We start from the raw sequence: 22,125 nt of genomic DNA on the forward strand, positions 1-22,125 counted from the left end.
CTCCAGACGTGACGCTTGGCATTCAGGCCAAAGAGTTAAATCTTGGTTTCATCAGACCAGAGAATCTTGTCTTTAGGTGCCTTTTGTCAAACTCCAAGCAGGCTGTCATGTGCCTTTTACTGAGGAGTGGCTTCCGTCTGGCCACTCTACCATAAATGCCTGATTGGTGGAGTGCTGCAGAGAGGGTTGTCCTTCTGGAAGGTTATCCCATCTCCACAGAGGAATTCTGGAGCTCTGTGACCATCGGGTTCTTGTCACCTCCCTGACCAAGGCCCTTCTCCCCCGATTGCTCAGTTTGGCCGGGTGGCCAGCTCTAGGAAGAGTCTTGGTGGTTCCAAACTTCTTCCATTTAAGAATGATGGAGGCCACTGTGTTCTTGGGGACCTTCAATGCTGCATAAATGTTTTGGTACCCTTCCCCAGATCTGTGCTTCGACACAATCCTGTCTTAGAGCTCTACGGACAATTCCTTCGACCTCATGGCTTGGTTTTTGCTCTGACATGCACTGTCAACTGTGGGACCTTATATAGACAGGTGTGTGCATTTCCAAATCATGTCCAATCAATTGAATTTACCACAGGTGGACTCCAATCAAGTTGTAGAAACATCTCAAGGATGATCAGTGGAAACAGGATGCACCTGAGCTCAATTTCGAGTCTCACAGCAAAGGGTCTGAATACTTATGTAAATAAGGTATTTGCTTTGTCAATATGGAGTATTGTGTGTAGATTGATAAAGGGAAAAAAATAATTTAATCCATTTTAGAATAAGGCTATAACGTAACAAAATGTGAAAAAAAATATCCTCATTGTCTGGTAGACAGTGTGTGAGCTTGTCAATGGTGTGTGTACCTGGTAGACAGTGTGTGAGCTTGTCAATGGTCGTGGCGATGTTTCTCTGTTGCAGACGACATTGTCTCATTTCATCCATACAGGTTAGGAGCTAAGAGGAGAGGAGAGGAGAGGAGAGGAGAGGAGAGGAGAGGAGAGGAGAGGAGAGGAGAGGAGAGGAGAGGAGAGGAGAGGAGAGGAGAGGAGAGGAGAGGAGAGGAGAGGAGAGGAGAGGAGGTCTCTGTGATTATTTAGCGCCGGCACAGTAAGGTGTATTATTGAAATGATTATGAAATCATTGCTTATTGATCAGCTCAGAAGGCTGTGATGTCATACCCCTTTCCCGTCGTCCTGGAGACGCTGGTTGGTGTCAGTCACCTGACTCTGAAAACAGCCAATCAGAGAGAAGAGTCAGGAATAACATCCCTCCATCCTGCACTTCATCCCGCCCCCCATCCTGCACTTACCTTGAGTTTCTGTGCCTCTCCCCTGACTTTCAGTAGTTCAGTGATGGAGTCAACGAAGCCTTGGAAGTGGTGGTTACACATCTTCTCAATGTCTCTGTCATGGTTACGAATCCTCCCGTCCAGCTTCACCATGAACAACCCATGCTCCCTTCCATCATACACAGACCTGGAGGAAGAAAACAAATACAATTGTGAGAGAAAGAAAACAATTCATCAACTCCCATATCTACTGGGTGAAAAACCACAGTGTGCCATCACAGCAGCAAGATTTGTGACCGATTGCCACAAGAAAAGGGCAACCAGTGAAGAACAAACACCACTGTAAATACAACCCATATTTTTGTTTATTTATTTTCCCTTTTGTATTTATCTATTTGCACATTGTTACAACACTGTATATATACATAATATGACATTTGAAATATCTTTATTCTTTTGGAACTTCTGAGTGTAATGTTTACTGTTAATATTATATTGTTTATTTCACTTTTGTTTATTATCTACTTCACTTGCTTTGGCAATGTTAACACACGTTTCCCATGCCAATAAAGCCCTTTGAATTGAGTTGAGAGAGAGATTTTGCAATGGGTTCTTTATTGAAGCTCCACATTCATCACTTCTGCACCATTACACCATCTATCCACCAGCAGACAGCACCATTACACCATCTATCCAGCAGCAGGCACCATTACACCATCTATCCACCAGCAGATGGCACCATTACACCATCTATCCAGCAGCATATGGCACCATTACACCATCTATCCAGCAGCAGGCACCATTACACCATCTATCCACCAGCAGATGGCACCATTACACCATCTATCCACCAGCATATGGCACCATTACACCATCTATCCAGCAGCTGGCAAAATTCTACAGCTGCACCATCGAGAGCATCCTGACTGGTTGCATCACCGCCTGGTATGGCAACTGCTTGGCCTCCGACCGCAAGACACTACAGAGGGTAGTGCGTACGGCCCAGTACATCACTGGGGCAAAGCTCCCTGCCATCCAGGACCTCTATACCAGGCGGTGTCAGAGGAAGGCCCTCAAAATTGTCAAAGACTCCAGCCACCCTAGTCATAGACTGTTCTCTCTGCTACCGCACGGCAAGCGGTACCGGAGAGCCAAGTCTAGGTCCAAAAGACTTCTCAACAGCTTCTACCCCCAAGCCATAAGACTCCTGAACAGCTAATCATGGCTACCCGGACTATTTGCACTGCCCCCCCACCCCATCCTTTTTACGCTGCTGCTACTCTGTTAAGTAAGTATTTATCCATAGTCACTTTAACTCTACCCACATGTACATATTACCTCAACTACCTCAACTAGCCGGTGCCCCCGCACATTGACTCTGCAACGGTACCCCCCTGTATATATAGCCTCCCTACTGTCACTTTATTTTACTGTATATATAGCCTCCCTACTGTCACTTTATTTTACTTCTGCTCTTTTTTTCTCAACACTTTTTTTGTTGTTGTTTTATTCTTACTTTTTTGTTTAAAATAAATGCACTGTTGGTTAAGGGCTGTAAGTAAGCATTTCACTGTAATGTCTGCACCTGTTGTATTCGGCGCATGTGACCAATAAAATTTGATTTGATTTGATTTGATTACACCATCTATCCAGCAGCAGGCACCATTACACCATCTATCCACCAGCAGATGGCCAATTACACCATCTATCCAGCAGATGGCACCATTACGCCATCTATCCAGCAGATGGCACCATTACGCCATCTATCCACCAGCAGATGGCACCATTACGCCATCTATCCAGAAGCAGATGGCACCATTACGCCATCTATCCACCAGCATATTGGCACCATTACACCATCTATCCACCAGCAGATGGCACCATTACACCATCTATCCTGCAGCAGATGGCACCATTACGCCATCTATCCAGTAGCAGATGGCACCATTACGCCATCTATCCACCAACAGATGGCACCATTACGCCATCTATCCAGTAGCAGATGGCACCATTACGCCATCTATCCAGCAGCAGATGGCACCATTCACCATCTATCCACCAGCAGATGGCACCAATACACCATCTATCCACCAGCAGATGGCACCATTACACCATCTATCCTGCAGCAGATGGCACCATTACGCCATCTATCCAGTAGCAGATGGCACCATTACACCATCTATCCACCAACAGATGGCACCATTACGCCATCTATCCACCAACAGATGGCACCATTACACCATCTATCCACCAGCAGATGGCACCATTACACCATCTATCCTGCAGCAGATGGCACCATTACGCCATCTATCCAGTAGCAGATGGCACCATTACGCCATCTATCCACCAGCAGATGGCACCATTACGCCATCTATCCACCAACAGATGGCACCATTACACCATCTATCCACCAGCAGATGGCACCATTACACCATCTATCCACCAGCAGATGGCACCATTACACCATCTATCCACCAGCAGATGGCACCATTACGCCATCTATCCACCATTAGATGGCACCATTACGCCATCTATCCAGTAGCAGATGGCACCATTACATCATCTATCCACCAGCAGATGGCACCATTACGCCATCTATCCACCAGCAGATGGCACCATTACGCCATCTATCCACCAGCAGATGGCACCATTACGCCATCTATCCAGTAGCAGATGGCACCATTACACCATCTATCCACCAACAGATGGCACCATTACGCCATCTATCCAGTAGCAGATGGCACCATTACGCCATCTATCCACCAGCAGATGGCACCATTACACCATCTATCCAGTAGCAGATGGCACCATTACACCATCTATCCAGCAGATGGCACCATTACGCCATCTATCCACCAACAGATGGCACCATTACACCATCTATCCACCAGCAGATGGCACCATTACACCATCTATCCACCAGCAGATGGCACCATTACGCCATCTATCCAGTAGCAGATGGCACCATTACACCATCTATCCACCAGCAGATGGCACCATTACGCCATCTATCCACCAGCAGATGGCACCATTACGCCATCTATCCAGTAGCAACACTGAAGTATGCATGAGAGCATCAGCTGTTCCGGATGACTATATGATCACGTTTATATGATCACCTTTAAACAGGTCAACATTCACAAGGCCGCAGGGCCAGATGTATTACCAGGACGTGTACTCCGAGCATGTGCTGACCAACTGGCAAGTGTCTTCACTGACATTTTCAACATGTCCCTGACTGAGTCTGTAATACCAACATGTTTCAAGCAGACCACCATAGTCCCCATGCCCAAGAACACTAAGATAACCTGCTTAATTGACTACCGACCCGTAGCACTCACGTCTGCAGCCATGAAGTCATGGTCATGGCTCAGATCAACACCATTATCCCAACTCCAATTTGCATACCGCCCCAACAGATCCACAGATGATGCAATCTCTATTGCACTCCACACTGCCCTTTCCTACCTTGACAAGAGGAACACCTACGTGAGAATGCTATTCATTGACTACAGCTCAGTGTTCAACACCATAGTGCCCTCAAAGCTCATCACTAAGCTAAGGACCCTGGGACTAAACAGCTCCCTCTGCAACTGGATCCTGGACTTCCTGACGGGCCGTCCCCAGGTGGTAAGGGTAGGTAACAACACATCTGCCACGCTGATCCTCAACACGGGGGCACCTCAGGGGTGCGTGCTCAGTCCCCTCCTGTACTCCCTGTTCACCCATGACTGCATGGCCAGGCTCGACTCCAACACCATCATTAAGTTTGCAGAGGACACAACAGTGGTAGGCCTGATCACCGACAACGGTGAGACAGCCTATAGGGAGGAGGTCAGAGACCTGGCCGTGTGGTGCCAGGACAACAACCTCTCCCTCAACGTGATCAAGACAAAGGAGATGATTGTGGACTACAGGAAGAAGAAAAAAAGAGGACTGAGCACGTCCCCATTCTCATCGACGGGGCTGTAGTGGAACAGGTTGAGAGCTTCAAGTTCCTTGGTGTCCACATCACCAACAAACTATCATGGTCCAAGCACACCAAGACAGTGAAGAGGGCACGACAAAGCCTATTCCCCCTCAGGAGACTGAAAAGATTTGGCATGGGTCCTCAGATCCTCAAAAAGTTATACAGCTGCACCATCGAGAGCATCCTGACTAGTTGCATCACCACCTGGTATGGGAACTGCTCGGCTTCTAACCGCAAGGCACTACAGAGGGTAGTGCGTACGGCCATCATGTTTCAAATAGCCACCCTTTGCCTTGATGACAGCTTTGCACACTCTTGGCATTCCCTCACCCAGCTTCATGAGGTAGTCACCTGGAATGCTTTTCAATTAACAGGTGTACCTTCTTAAAAGTGAATTTGTGGAACTTCTTTCCTTCTTAATGCATTTGAGCCAATCAGTTGTGTTGTGACAAGGTAGGGGGGGGTATACAGAAGATAGCCCTATTTGGTAAAAGACCAAGTCCATATTATGGCAAGAACAGCTCAAATAAGCAAAGAGAATTGACAGTCCATTACTTTAAGACATAAAGGTCAATCAATACGGAACATTTCAAGAACTTTGAAAGTTTCTTCAAGTGCAGTCGCAAAAATCATCAAGCGCTATGATGAAACTAGCTCTCATGAGGACTGCCACAGGAATGGAAGACCCAGAGTTACCTCTGCTGCAGAGGATAAGTTCATTAGAGTTACCAGCCTCAGAAATTGCAGCCCAAATAAATGCTTCACAGAGGTCAAGTCACAGACACATCTCAACATCAACTGTTCAGAGGGGACTGTGTGAATCAAGCCTTCATAGTCGAATTGCTGCAAAGAAACCCCCACTAAAGGACACCAATAATAAGAAGAGACCTGCTTGGGCCATGAAACACGAGCAATGGACATTAGACTGGTGGAAATTTGTCCTTTAGTCTGGAGTCCAAATTGGAGCTATTTGGTTCCAACCGCCGTGTCTTTGTGAGACGCGGTGTGGGTGAATGGATGATCTCCGCATGTGTATTTCCCACCGTAAAGTATGGAGGAGGAGGTGTTATGGTGTTGGGGTGCTTTGCTGGTGACACTGTCTGTGATTTATTTAGAATTCAAAGGCACACTTAACCAGCATGGCTACCACAGCATTCTGCAGTGATACGCCATCCCATCTGGTTTGGGCTTAATAGGACTATCATTTGTTTATCAACAGGACAATGACCCAACACACCCCAAGGCTGTGTAAGGGCTATCTGACCAAGAAGGAGAGTGATAGAGTGCTGCATCAGATGACCTGGCCTCCACAATCCCCCGACCTCAACCCAATTGAGATGGTTTGGGATGAGTCGGACGGCAGAGTGAAGGAAAAGCAGCCAACAAGTGCTCAGCATATGTGGGATCTCCTTCAAGACTGTTGGAAAAGTATTCCAGGTGAAGCTGGTTGAGAGAATGCCAAGAGTGTGCAAAGCTGTCATCAAGGCAAAGGGTGGCTATTTGAAGAATCTCAAATATATTTTGATTTGTTTAACACTTTTTTGGTTACTACATGACTCCATATGTGTTATTTCATTGTTTTAATGTCTTCACTATTATTCTACAATGTAGAAAATAGTAAAAATAAAGAAAAACCCTTAAATGAGTAGGTGTTCTAAAACTTTTGACTGGTAGTGTGTGTGTGTATATATATATATATATTCTTTAATGTTTTCTCCAAATAAGCTTTGTGGTACAATTAAAAAGGTCAAATACACTACATTTCAAACAGTTGGGAATAACCTAATGAATTCAGGATTGGGAAATTATACCTAGGCTAAATATAACCCTTCCACAACCATAAGACACACTAATAATTTCATTATTTTATCAAAATAGTTTAACCTGCTTTTTTTGCAATAATCACTGTCTATTAAAATGCCCTTTTTGTTACAAATGTAACATTTACATTTACATTTTAGTCATTTAGCAGACGCTCTTATCCAGAGCGACTTACATGAGCAATGAGGGTTAAGTGCCTTGCTCAAGGGCACATCGACAGATTTTTCACCTAGTCGGCTCAGGATTAGAACCAGCGACCTTTCGGTTACTGGCACAACGCTCTTAACCACTAAGCTACCTGCCGCCCCATTAACCAGAACGCATATTCACTAATAATGACCAACTTCTTCTAGCAGGCATTATAGAAAATTATTATAGAAAATTAACACAGGTTTCATACATCTGCATTGCTTGCTGTTTGGGGTTTAGGCTGGGTAAAAAAGGCTTTATAAATATATTTGATTGATAAACAATCTCTCAAGCACAAGCCCACGTTCTAGTGAGTAGCCAGCAAATCTTTATATTTCAAGTTTAGCCAATTTGGATGTATTTGCTAACTAACAAGGCAGAACAGTTGAATTGTTATGAACACACCCTTCTGTCCGTCTCCAACTGTTTGAACAGCATGCTAGCCTGTCCACTTTGTTCAGATGTTGAAATCAAGTGACCTACCTTATTTCTCAGAATGAGTTGCCAATTCCTTATATAATTGTGTTTTATGCTTATTGCACATTTACAAAACACAGACTAGACAGCTGGTATAACAGTCTTTGGCTAAAATGCTGCTAGCGTTACATGGTACCGCAATGCCATGTGCGACAAACTGAGAATACATTTTCCTGAATTAATGTTCATTGAAACTCCTGTTTTAGTAGTGTCTGCTCTGCGTACAATTTGAGGAGTTGAGACATAAAAAGGATATCGTTAAAAGGTTAACTTCTCTTCTATTACAGTAAAACAATGTCTCAATGTGTTTCGGTGTCCATATGACCCGAATCTGTTGGACCAAACCTCAAATGCAAATAGTGAGTTGAAACCGCTTGTCAGAGAGGAAGATGTGATCTCTCATCTTTGTTGTTGTGATTGGCAGGGGGAGGGGCTTGGTGTGTGGGTGTAAACAGAGAGGAAGAGGCGAAGCGAGAGGTTTCACTCTCGCCAAAATATCTCCAAAATAAGCCAATGCGTTTCTATGGGCTTATTTTGGACAATGACTCCCATTGTTAGGGCAGAGATGTGAGCATCTCGTCATTATACACAGATCTCTGGTGTAAATAGGAAGGTGCACAGAAGGAGTGAAGGAGATGAGACCAAAAAGACAACCTGAGGACATAAATGCTCAAAAATAAAAATAAATGTGTTTCTTGCGATACAGGCATTTGGAACATCGTGCAAAAACATGGATTCAAATTAAATCGATATATCACCCTATAGCAGAGCTAATGCTCATATCTCCCGAGTGGCGCAGTGGTCTAAGGCACTGCATCGCAGTGCTAGCTGTGCCACTAGAGATCCTGGTTCGAATCCAGGCTCTGTCATAGCCGGCCGCGACCGGGAGACCAATGGGGCGGCGCGCAATTGGCCCAGCGTCGTCCAGGGTAGGGGAGGGAATGGCCGGCAGGGATGTAGCTCAGTTGATAGAGCATGGCGTTTGCAACGCCAGGGTTGTGGGTTTGATTCCCACAGGGGGTATGAAAAAAAAAATGTATGCATTAACTGTAAGTCGCTCTGGATAAGAGTGTCTGCTAAATGACTAAAATGTAAATGTAAAAATGTAGGTGTGACATCTAGGTGTGTGTATGTATATAGCAGAGCTAATGCTCATATAATGATTTGTCCTTTTGAAGGGAGGTGTGTGACAGCGAGGTAGGTAGGTGTGTGTGTGTGTGTGAGTGAGTGAGTGAGAGTGAGTGAGTCACAGTCAGAGCAGAGCCAATGATGTGTTTACTGATTCATACTGGAAAGAGTGAGCCACAGTTTCAGACAGGAAGGAGAGACTAGGACTACTGGGAGAGAGGACAGACAGGACGGAGAGACTAGGACTACTGGGAGAAAAGGACAGACAGGAAGGAGAGACTAGGACTACTGGGAGAAAAGGACAGACAGGAAGGAGAGACTAGGACTACTGGGAGAGAGGACAGACAGGAAGGAGAGACTAGGACTACTGGGAGAAAAGGACAGACAGGAAGGAGAGACTAGGACTACTGGGAGAAAAGGACAGACAGGAAGGAGAGACTAGGACTACTGGGAGAGAGGACAGACAGGAAGGAGAGACTAGGACTAATGGGAGAGAGGACAGACAGGAAGGAGAGACTAGGACTACTGGGAGAGAGGACAGACAGGAAGGAGAGACTAGGACTACTGGGAGAGAGGACAGACAGGAAGGAGAGACTAGGACTACTGGGAGAGAGGACAGACAGGAAGGAGAGACTAGGACTACTGGGAGAGAGGACAGACAGGAAGGAGAGACTAGGACTACTGGGAGAAAAGGACAGACAGGAAGGAGAGACTAGGACTACTGGGAGAGAGGACAGACAGGAAGGAGAGACTAGGACTAATGGGAGAGAGGACAGACAGGAAGGAGAGACTAGGACTACTGGGAGAGAGGACAGACAGGAAGGAGAGACTAGGACTACTGGGAGAGAGGACAGACAGGAAGGAGAGACTAGGACTACTGGGAGAGAGGACAGACAGGAAGGAGAGACTAGGACTACTGGGAGAGAGGACAGACAGGAAGGAGAGACTAGGACTACTGGGAGAGAGGACAGACAGGAAGGAGAGACTAGGACTAATGGGAGAAAATGACAGACAGGAAGGAGAGACTAGGACTACTGGGAGAGAGGACAGACAGGAAGGAGAGACTACTGGGAGAGAGGACAGACAGGAAGGAGAGACTAGGACTACTGGGAGAGAGGACAGACAGGAAGGAGAGACTAGGACTAATGGGAGAAAAGGACAGACTAGGACTACTGGGAGAGAGGACAGACAGGAAGGAGAGTACTGGGAAAGAGGACAGACAGGAAGGAGAGACTAGGACTACTGGGAGAGAGGAGAGACTACTGGGAGAGAGGACAGACAGGAAGGAGAGACTAGGACTACTGGGAGAGAGGACAGACAGGAAGGAGAGACTACTGGGAAAGAGGACAGACAGGAAGGAGAGACTAGGACTACTGGGAGAGAGGACAGACAGGAAGGAGAGACTAGGACTACTGGGAGAGAGGACAGACAGGAAGGAGAGACTAGGACTACTGGGAAAGAGGACAGACAGGAAGGAGAGACTAGGACTACTGGGAGAGAGGACAGACAGGAAGGAGAGACTACTGGGAGAGAGGACAGACAGGAAGGAGAGACTAGGACTACTGAGAGAAAAGGACTTTCACATAGGTACGTGGTTGCAAAGGGCATCAGTGTCTTAACAGCACGATTTGCCAAGGCAGGATACTCTGAGCGCAGCCCTATCCAGAAATCTGGCAGTGGCTTCTGATTAAATTCAATTTTCACAGAACCGCTTGTTGCAATTTCGATGAGACTCTCTTGGTCAGATATCGGTAGGTGGAGTGGAGGCAGGGCATGAAAGGGATAACGAATCCAGTGGTTTGTGTTGTCCGTTTGGGGAAGGTACCTGCGTAATTACGCACCCAGCTCACTCAGGTGCTTCTCTATATCACAGTTCACATTGTCCATAAGCTTGAGTTCATTTGCACACAAAAAAAATCATACAATGATGGAAAGACCTGTGTGTTGTCCTTGTTAATGCAGACAGAGAAGAGCTCCAACTTCTTAATCATAGCCACAATTTTGTCCCGCACATTGAATATAGTTGCGGAGAGTCCCTGTAATCCTAGATTCAGATCATTCAGGCCAGAAAAACCATCACCCAGAGACGAGAAACTCGTCATCATGCAAGCGGTCAGACGAGTGAAAATGATGATCAGTAAAGAAAACTTTAAGCTCGTCTCTCAATTCAAAAGAACGTGTCAATTCTTTGCCCCTTGATAACAAGCGCACTTCTGTATGTTGTAAAAGCGTTACGTGGTCGCTGCCCATATCATTGCATAATGCAGAAAATACATGAGAGATCAGGGGCCTTGCTTTAACAAAGTTAACCGTTTTCACTGTAGTGTCCAAAACGTCTTTCAAGCTGTCAGGCATTCCCTTGGCAGCAAGATCCTCTCGGTGGATGCTGCAGTGTCCCCACGTGGCGTCGGGAGCGACTGCTTGCTCTCGCGTTACCACTCCACTACGTCTCCCTGTCATGGCTTTTGCGCCATCAGTACAGATACCGACACATCTTGACCACCAAAGTCCATTTGATGTCACAAAGCTGTCCAGTACTTTAAAAACATCCTCTCCTGTTGTCCTGGTTTCCAGTGGTTTGCAGAACAGGATGTATTCCTTAATTGACCCCCCCATAAACGTAACGGACATATACCAGGAGCTGTGCCAGGCCCGCCACGTCTGCTGACTCATCCAGCTGTAACGCATATAATTCACTGGCTTGTATGCCAAGCAGTAACTGTTTCGAAACGTCTCCTGCCATGTCACTGATGCGTCGTGAAACAGTGTTGTTTGATGAAGGCATTGTCTGTATAGTTTTTTTGGCCTTTTCCCCCAGCATTGTCCCAGCCATATCCGCGGCAGCAGGAAGAATGAAGTCCTCCACAATAGCCCCTTGTAGCTCAGTTGGTAGAGCATGGCGCTTGCAACGCCAGGGTTGTGGGTTCGATTCCCACGGGACCCCAGTATGAAATAATTTTTTTTTGAAAAAAATTCAAATACATTTAAAATAAATAAATAAAATAAATGTATGCACTCACTAACTGTAAGTCGCTCTGGATAAGAGTGTCTGCTAAATGACTAAAAAAAAAAATTAAATGTAGTATGGGGCTTGTCTGTCTTAGCCACTCGGTAGCTCACCATATAAGACGGTTCTAGCCCCTGTCCATGCTAGTTGGGATAGCAGAATGACTGATGCTAGCGTTGGATGTGCTCGTGGAAGCAGAACAACTTGTGTCGTCGACAGGTTCAGGTAGTACTACCAGTAGAGCTGGTATGTGTCTCCATGGACGCAGGCCTTACTTTTTAAAAACATTTATCCATTTTCGAGCAAACGGAATGAGCAGCAGCTACGTTTGGCTACATACGGAATTCCCGGGAGAGAGTACCGGTTAATGTGACTGGATGTTAATTATTTGACCAGGCTACCTGTATTTGCCATTGTGTTGTTATTTCACTCTACACTAGATGGTTTCATTTTTTTTTTTGGCAGTGAAACGAGGCTACTCAGGCGAGAGAAGAAAACAACACCCAAATGTATAGCACCGTTGGAAAATCTGAATCACATTTGTTTTGGGCGTACCCCCGACGGTATTGTGCATACCCCAGTTTGGGAATAGCCGGTCCAACAGAATCGGTCATATGGACACCGAAACACAATGAGATATTATTTTACTGTAATAGAGGATACCCTTTTTGTTTCAACTCTTCAAATTATGGGATCTTGTACTCCCTGTATATAGCTCCACATTGATCTGGTACTCCCTGTATATAGCTCCACATTGACCTGGTATTCCCTGTATATAGCTCCACATTGACCTGGTACTCCCTGTATATAGCTCCACATTGACCTGGTACTCCCTGTATATAGCTCAACATTGACCTGGTACTCCCTGTATATAGCTCCACATTGATCTGGTACTCCCTGTATATAGCTCCACATTGATCTGGTACTGGTACTCCCTGTATATAGCTCCACATTGATCTGGTACTCCCTGTATATAGCTCCACATTGATCTGGTACTGGTACTCCCTGTATATAGCTCCACATTGATCTGGTACTGGTACTCCCTGTATATAGCTCCACATTGATCTGGTACTGGTACTCCCTGTATATAGCTCCACATTGATCTGGTACTGGTACTCCCTGTATATAGCTCCACATTGATCTGGTACTCCCTGTATATAGCTCCACATTGATCTGGTACTCCCTGTATATAGCTGCACATTGATCTGGTACTGGTACTCCCTGTATATAGCCCCACATTGACCTGGTACTCCCTGTATATAGCTCCACATTGATCTGGTACTTCTTGTATATAGCTCCACATTGACCTGGTACTTCCTGTATATAGCTCCACATTGACCTGGTACTCCTTGTATATAGCTCCACATTGATCTGGTACTCCCTGTATATAGCTCCACATTGATCTGGTACTTCCTGTATATAGCTCCACATTGACCTGGTACTCCTTGTATATAGCTCCACATTGATCTGGTACTCCCTGTATATAGCTCCACATTGATCTGGTACTCCCTGTATATAGCTCCACATTGATCTGTTACTGGTACTCCCTGTATATAGCTCCACATTGATCTGGTACTGGTACTCCCTGTATATAGCTCCACATTGATCTGGTACTGGTACTCCCTGTATATAGCTCCACATTGACCTGGTACTTCCTGTATATAGCTCCACATTGACCTGGTACTCCTTGTATATAGCTCCACATTGATCTGGTACTCCCTGTATATAGCTCCACATTGATCTGGTACTTCCTGTATATAGCTCCACATTGACCTGGTACTCCTTGTATATAGCTCCACATTGATCTGGTACTCCCTGTATATAGCTCAACATTGACCTGGTACTCCCTGTATATAGCTCAACATTGACCTGGTACTCCCTGTATATAGCTCCACATTGATCTGGTACTTCCTGTATATAGCTCCACATTGACCTGGTACTCCTTGTATATAGCTCCACATTGATCTGGTACTCCCTGTATATAGCTCCACATTGACCTGGTACTCCCTGTATATAGCTCCACATTGATCTGGTACTCCCTGTATATAGCTCCACATTGATCTGGTACTCCCTGTATATAGCTCCACATTGATCTGGTACTGGTACTCCCTGTATATAGCTCCACATTGATCTGGTACTGGTACTTCCTGTATATAGCTCCACATTGATCTGGTACTGGTACTCCCTGTATATAGCTCCACATTGATCTGGTACTGGTACTCCCTGTATATAGCTCCACATTGATCTGGTACTGGTACTCCCTGTATATAGCTCCACATTGATCTGGTACTGGTACTCCCTGTATATAGCTCCACATTGATCTGGTACTGGTACTCCCTGTATATAGCGCCACATTGATCTGGTACTGGTACTCCCTGTATATAGCTCCACATTGATCTGGTACTCCCTGTATATAGCTCCACATTGATCTGGTACTGGTACTCCCTGTATATAGCTCCACATTGATCTGGTACTGGTACTTCCTGTATATAGCTCCACATTGATCTGGTACTGGTACTCCCTGTATATAGCTCCACATTGATCTGGTACTGGTACTCCCTGTATATAGCTCCACATTGATCTGGTACTGGTACTCCCTGTATATAGCTCCACATTGATCTGGTACTCCCTGTATATAGCTCCACATTGATCTGGTACTCCCTGTATATAGCTCCACATTGATCTGGTACTGGTACTCCCTGTATATAGCTCCACATTGATCTGGTACTGGTACTCCCTGTATATAGCTCCACATTGATCTGGTACTCCCTGTATATAGCTCCACATTGATCTGGTACTCCCTGTATATAGCTCCACATTGATCTGGTACTGGTACTCCCTGTATATAGCTCCACATTGATCTGGTCCTCCCTGTATATAGCTCCACATTGATCTGGTACTGGTACTCCCTGTATATAGCCCCACATTGACCTGGTACTCCCTGTATATAGCTCCACATTGATCTGGTACTCCCTGTATATAGCTCCACATTGATCTGGTACTCCCTGTATATAGCTCCACATTGACCTGGTACTCCCTGTATATAGCTCCACATTGACCTGGTACTCCCTGTATATAGCTCCACATTGATCTGGTACATTGATCTGGCTCCATTCTTGGGTATTGTATTTTATTCCTCGTGTTAGTTACTATTTTATATCTTTTTTTTTTTTTACTCTGCATTGCTGGGAAAAGTTCGTAAGAAGCACCAGTTGTATTTGATGCATGTGATAAAACATTTTTTATTTTGACTTATTCCACATTTTGTTGTGTTACAGACTGAATTCAAAATGAATTAAATTGATTTCTCACCCATCTACACACAGTACCCAATAATGACAAAGTGAAAACATGTTTTTAGAATTGTTTGTAAATGTATTAAAAATGAAATACAGAAATCTAATTTACATAAGTATTCACACCCCTTAGGTCAGCATTATTGTGTTTTGATGAATTTCTGATACCTTTTAAGACTTTTTTTACTTGATGTTTTGTTGTATAACCTTTTCCATCTGTTTATCCAGAATTCAAAGCATTTCCTTATGATGGAAAACGGTGAGGAAATGTATCACTATTAGGTTTCCATCCAATTGGTGACAGATTTTCAGTATAAAGAAAATCCGCATATTTTCCCAGTGGTGTTTTTAAAGAAGTGCGAAATGACTTTAGTGCACACAAAATGTACTTGTTATCTTAAAATTGACACACACAGCACTTTACAGAGCAGCTCAAGTTTCTCTTGACATCATAGCTATGATGAGCCAGCTACCAGTAACGTTACTTGAGAACAGACTGGTTAGCGTTAGTTAGCCAGCTGCCTGATGTAGGCTAACAAGCCAACTTTCAAATGACAACTAGCCCAGCTAACTAGCTAGCGAAGTTAGCATAATACATTGCGACGTTGTTTAGCTAGCATAACAGTTCCAACTCTTTTGGCAGTTCGTCAGCTGTTAATCACTTTGGCTAGTTAACTAGTTTAGTTAGGGTAGTTAGCACAGCTAATCGGATGACACTTGTCAGTGTTACTCCCAATTTGGAAAATATTAACTGAAAACATCGTTTTCATAATCACTGCGACTTAGGCTTTTGCCAGAATAACAGTTGTGTGTGTGGTTAGCTAGCCAATAAAACTAACGTTAGCTAGCTGGCTATTTAAGTTAGCTTCTTCAACTAGTTTGAACAGGCTAGCAACACTGGTCCCGAAAGACTTGCTAGTTTAGCTCGTCCGAGAGCGGGAGAGACCCGTCGCAGTAACCGTTCCCCAGTTACGGGAAAAAATGCCTTTACACACAAAGTGGAAGGAATACAAGAATATGTCCTGACACCGGACTCTTTTCTTACCGGAGTGTCGGCCCGATACAGTTGGTGTCTGTGCTCTCTATCTCCCGTAGGATGCGTTCCTGTTCCGCTGCTGTTTCACCGTTCGCCATGTTTCCATATCCCACCGTAGAACCGGACAGAGGAGAAACGCCGCTCCTTGCGTCACCTAAAAAACACCACAACAACAACAACAACGCAGATACTCCTTTCAGTTCACCTTCCCTTTCCTTGCTAGTTTACTTGCCCACTTTCCCTTTGCTATAGCTAGTGTTTTGGTTGCCCTCTTCTTGCAATAAATAGTATGAGATAACTTGTATGACAATCACAGTGGTGAAAGGGTTTGACATTTGCATGTTCTGACCTAGCCCAATAATGGACTAAAAAAGCCTAAAGTTACTCCTTATAGTCAAAGGACCTTAAATGTTCTGTTTAATTAAAAGGCGAATCTGCTCTGGAAGACAAAACACACAAATACTCCATCTAAACGTAAATCAATTATAAATTGCGGTATGGTTCTAAGAAACAAATCCCTCTACTTTCATATCACATCATAATTTCACAAATACAAAATGCACACTTACTGTACACTGTTTTAAGCGATGCGTGTTAATGTTCAGATCGAGCGTCAAGGCTCTTAACAAAACTACCCCTGTACAGAAGACGCCTTTGTCCAATGACTCTTATGTGTATGGAACTGTGAGTCATGATAAAGGGCCAATTCTGACCATTAACATCACTCTTTGGTGGCAGTGGCACACCTCTTATCGTCCATAAATCATGGATCATTGGATTCAAGAGAGGTAGCGGAAATGTTCAATTCCCTTGCCTTTGCCACATTCATTGATAATGCTGCGCTGCTCAATAAAGTTATAGTTTGGTGACACTTCCGCTTCCACTCCGTGTTTTGTCAAGGCAGTCCATGTTTTACTTTTACCTCGGCCATGGCAGGTGGGAGTGTCTCGCGTCTTGCGTGAGGAAGTGATGGGAAGTTCGGCTCTTTTTACTGATTCGGATCTTTTCGACTCGTTCAGTCAAAAGAACAAATCTTTCGACTCATTTCGTTCATTTGAGTCAGTAATGCCCAGGGCACGCAGGACCCCCCTACCGGAGAACGATGAACTGAAACCTCGAAGGAGTCATGATTCTACAAACCTCTCGTTCACATGTCATTCACCACAACAGGGGGCTTATTGGAGCTGTAAATTTGTGACTGAGACTTCTAAACGTGTGCTTTAAACAATGTACATGTGTTGATTGCTAGGAATACAAAATAATATTATTCCTTGATACATTTGAAACGAGGTCTAGCTGTGGCGGTAATTGTGAATGACTAGATTGCGAATTACTCTTGGCGGAATGTATTACTTGATAGCCATGACGGTGGTAATAAGTATAATACCGTTCACGTCCTGGAACCCCCCCCCAAAATATTCGTTTATTGAGTTTGTTGAGTTTGTGTCCATCGTAACATTCAATAATCAAATAATTGAATTCATCTTTGCAGCATATGCGATCAAATATTATGTGTTGTTCTGCTCTATGCTGCCTGCAGCATGATCTATTTTCCTCCTGTGTGCTACCTATATCCTCCCGATAGAATCCCCATACTTTAACGATGACATCTTCTCCATCCTAGAGGGGGAGATCAACCATTTCCAGGTCCAGGGACATGTACTAGTCTGTGGCGACCTAAATACCAGAACTGGATAAGAACCTGACACCCACAGCACACAGGGGGACAATCACCTACCTGGAGGTGACAGTATTCCCTCCCAAATATGCCCCCCTAGACACAACTATTACAAAACAACCAACAAAAATGGGTCACGACTCCTGCAGCTCTGTCGCACGCTGGGTCTGTACATAGTCAGTGGTAGGCTTCGAAGAGACTCCTATGGTAGGTACACCTATAGCTCATCTCTTGGCAGTAGTACTGTAGACTACTTTATCACTGACCTCGACCCAGAGTCTCTCAGAGCGTTCACATTCAGCCCACTGACACCCCTATCAGATCACAGCAGTCTACCTGAACAGAGAAATACTCAATCATGAGGCATCAAAGCCAAAGGAACTACACAATATTAAAGAAATGCTATAGATGGAAGGAAAGTAGTGTAGAAATCTACCAGAAAACAATTAGGAAACAACACATTAAATCCCTTTTAGACAACTTCCTGGAAAAAAAGATTTCACTGTAGTAGTGAAGGTGTAAACTTGGCAGTAGAAAGCCTAAACAGTATATTTGACCTTTCGGCTTCCCTATCAAATCTAAAAACAACAACCTAAGAAAATTAACAACAATGACAAATGGTTTGATGAAGAATGCAAAAACCTAAGAAAGAAATTGAGAAACCTATCCAACCAAAAACATAGAGACCCAGAAAACCTGAGTCTACGCCTTCACTATGGTGAATCACTAAAACAATACAGAAATACACTACGGAAAAAGAAGGAACAGCACGTCAGAAATCAGCTCAATGTAATTGAAGAATCCATAGAATCTTACCACTTCTGGTTATCTATCCAAAACGGGGATAAACCACTTCTCCAATCTTTTTGGGCACTATAACAAAGAACAAACAGCAAAAACATATACGTGATCAATTATATTATTATAATATTTGGAACCAAGGACTGATCACCCCAATCCACAAAAGTGGAGACAAATTTGACCCCAATAACTGCAGTGGGATATGCGTCAACAGCAACCTTGGGAATATCCTCTGCATTATCATTAACAGCAGACTAGTTCATTTCCTCAGTGAAAACAATGTACTGAGCAAATGTCAAATAGTCTTTTTACCAAATTATCGTTCAACAGACCACGTATTCATCCACACCCTAATTGACAAAAAAACAAAACAAAACAAAGACTTCTCATGTTGATTTTAAAAAAGCTTTTGACTCAATTTGGCATGAGGGTCTGCTATACAAATTGATAGAAAGAGGTGTTGGGGGAAAAACATACAACATTATAAAATCCATGTACACGGACAACAAATGTACGGTTAAAATTGTCAAAAACCACAAACATTTCTTTCCACAGGGCCGTGGGGTGAGACAGGGATGCAGCTTAAGCATTTACATTTACATTTTACATTTTAGTCATTTATCCAGAGCTACTTACAGTTAGTGATAAGCTTAGCATACATTTTTTTTTCATAAGCCCCACCCTCTTCAACATATATATCACTAGAGAGGTTGAGGGCTTCAAGTTCCTTGGTGTCCACATCACCAACAAACTATCATGGTACAAACACACCAAGACAGTCGTGAAGAGGGCACGACAAAGCCTATTCCCTCTCAGGAGAATGAAAAGATTTGGCATGGGTCCTCAGATCCTCAAAAGTTATACAGCGGCACCATCGAGAGCATCCTGACTGGTTCCATCACCGCCTGGTATGGCAACTGCTCGGCCTCCGACCGCAAGGCACTACAGAGGGTAGTGCGTACGGCGCAGTACATCACTGGGGCCAAGCTTCCTACTATCCAGGACCTCTATACCAGGCGGTGTCAGAGGAAGGCCCTAAAAATTGTCAAAGACTCCAGCCACCCTAGTCATAGACTGTTCTCTCTGCTACCGCATGGCAAGCGGTACCGGAGCGCCAAGTCTAGGTCCAAAAGGCTTCTGAACAGCTTCTACCCCCAAGCCATAAGACTCCTGAACAGCTAATCATGACTACCCAGACTATTTGCATTGTCCCCCCACCCCCACCCCCACCCCATCCCCTTATTTTACGCTGCTGCTACTCTGTTTATTATTTATGCATACTATTTATGCATCTCAAGACATCAGTCAGGACAACACATCTGCCACACTGATCCTCAACACGGGGGCCCCTCAGGGGTGCGTGCTCAGTCCCCTCCTGTACCCTCTGTTCACCCATGACTGCATGGACAGGCACGACTCCAACACCATCATTAAGTTTGCCGACGACACAACAGTGGTAGGCCTGATCACCGACAACGATGAGACAGCCTATAGGGAGGAGGTCAGAGACCTGGCCGTGTGGTGCCAGGACAACAACCTCTCCCTCAACGTGACCAAGACAAAGGAGATGATTGTGGACTACAGGAAAAAAAAGAGGACTGAGCACGCCCCCATTCTCATCGACGGGGCTGTAGTGGAACAGGTTGAGAGCTTCAAGTTCCTTGGTGTCCACATCACCAACGAACTATCATGGTCCAAACACACCAAGACAGTCATGAAGAGGGCACGAGAAAGCCTATTCCCCCTCAGGAGACTGAAAAGATTTGGCATGGGTCCTCAGATCCTCAAAAAATTCTACAGCTGCACCATCGAGAGCATCCTGACTGGTTGCATCACCGCCTGGTATGGCAACTGCTTGGCCTCCGACCGCAAGGCACTACAGAGGGTAGTGCGTACGGCCCAGTACATCACTGGGGCCAAGCTTCCTGCCATCCAGGACCTCTATACCAGGCAGTGTCAGAGGAAGGCCCTCAAAATTGTCAAAGACTCCAGCCACCCTAGTCATAGACTGTTCTCCCTGCTACCGCACGGCAAGCGGTACCGGAGTGCCAAGTCTAGGTCCAAAAGACTTCTCAACAGCTTCTACTCCCAAGCCATAAGACTCCTGAACAGCTAATCATGGCTACCCGGACTATTTGCACTGCCCCCCCACCCCATCCTTTTTACGCTGCTGCTACTCTGTTAATTATTTATGCATAGTCACTTTAACTCTACCCACATGTACATATTACTTCAACTATCTCAACTAGCCGGTGCCCCCGCACATTGACTCTGCACCGGTACCCCACTGTATATAGCCTCCCTACTGTTATTTTATTTTACTTCTGCTCTTTTTTTCTCAACACTTTTTTTGCTGTTTTATTTTTACTTTTTTTGTTAAAAATAAATGCACTGTTGGTTAAGGGCTGTAAGTAAGCATTTCACTGTAATGTCTGCACCTGTTGTATTCGGCGCATGTGACCAATAAAATTTGATTTGATTTGATTTGATTTGAAGTTAAAGCTTGGTCGCAAATGGGTCTTCCAAATGGACAATGACCCCAAGCATACTTCCAAAGTTGTGGCAAAATGGCTTAAGGACAACAAAGTCAAGGAATTGGAGTGGCCATCACAAAGCCCTGACCTCAATCCTATAGAAAATGTGTGAGCAGAACTGAAAAAGCGTGTGCGAGCAAGGAGTCCTACAAACCTGACTCAGTTACACTAGCTCTGCCAGGAGGAATGGGCCAAAATTCACCCAACTTATTGTGGGAAGCTTGTGGAAGGCTACCCGAAACGTTTGTCCCAATTTAAAGGCAATGCTACCAAATACTAATTAAGTGTATGGAAACTTCTGACCCACTGGGAATGTGATGAAATAAATAAAAGCTGAAATAAATCATTCTCTCTACTATTATTCTGACATTTCACATTCTTCAAATAAAGTGGTGATCCTAACTGACCTAAGACAGGGAATTTTTAATAGGATTAAATGTCAGGAATTCTGAATAACTGAGTTTAAATGTATTTGGCTAAGGTGTATGTAAACTTCTGACTTCAACTGTAGCGTTTTCCTTGATGGCCAAAAAGCTCAATTTGAGTCTCATCTGACCAGAGTACCTTCTTCCATATGTTTGGGGAGTCTCCCACATGCCTTTTGGCGAACACCAAACATGTTTGCTTATTTTTTTCTTTAAGCAATAGCTTTTTTCTGGCCACTCTTCTGTAAAGCCCAGCTCTGTGGAGTGTATGGCTTAAAGTGGTCCCATGGACAGATACTCCAATCTCCGCTGTGGAGCTTTGCAGCTCCTTCAGGGTTATCTTTGGTCTCTTTGTTGCTTCTCTGATTAATGCCCTCCTTGCCTGGTCCGTGAGTTTTGGTGGGCGGCCCTCTCTTGGCAGGTTTGTTGTGGTGCCATATTCTTTCAATTTTTTAATAATGGTGCTCCGTGGGATGTTAAAAGTTTC

At 44.6% G+C, this 22,125-nt stretch overlaps 1 protein-coding gene across 1 annotated transcript in view; it reads right to left on the reverse strand.

The window, feature by feature from the left end:
• LOC311122320 (exocyst complex component 6B-like) overlaps nt 1-16,860 on the reverse strand; it is a gene marked incomplete at its 3' end in the record, with an annotated part of 57,598 nt that extends 40,738 nt beyond the window's left edge. Inside the window, exons 1-5 of the mRNA XM_084196697.1 lie at nt 16,770-16,860; nt 16,210-16,354; nt 1,298-1,463; nt 1,167-1,214; nt 852-942 (exon numbers count right to left, since the gene is read on the reverse strand). Coding sequence (XP_084052823.1) covers nt 852-942; nt 1,167-1,214; nt 1,298-1,463; nt 16,210-16,298 — 394 coding nt within the window. The remainder of the gene's footprint in view (nt 1-851; nt 943-1,166; nt 1,215-1,297; nt 1,464-16,209; nt 16,355-16,769) is intronic.
• Nucleotides 16,861-22,125: the final 5,265 nt, after the last annotated feature.

The sequence above is a fragment of the Coregonus lavaretus genome (assembly GCF_964263955.1).
Source record: "Coregonus lavaretus genome assembly, contig: HAP1_SCAFFOLD_2336, whole genome shotgun sequence".
In the NCBI taxonomy this organism is placed as follows: Eukaryota; Metazoa; Chordata; class Actinopteri; order Salmoniformes; family Salmonidae; genus Coregonus; species Coregonus lavaretus.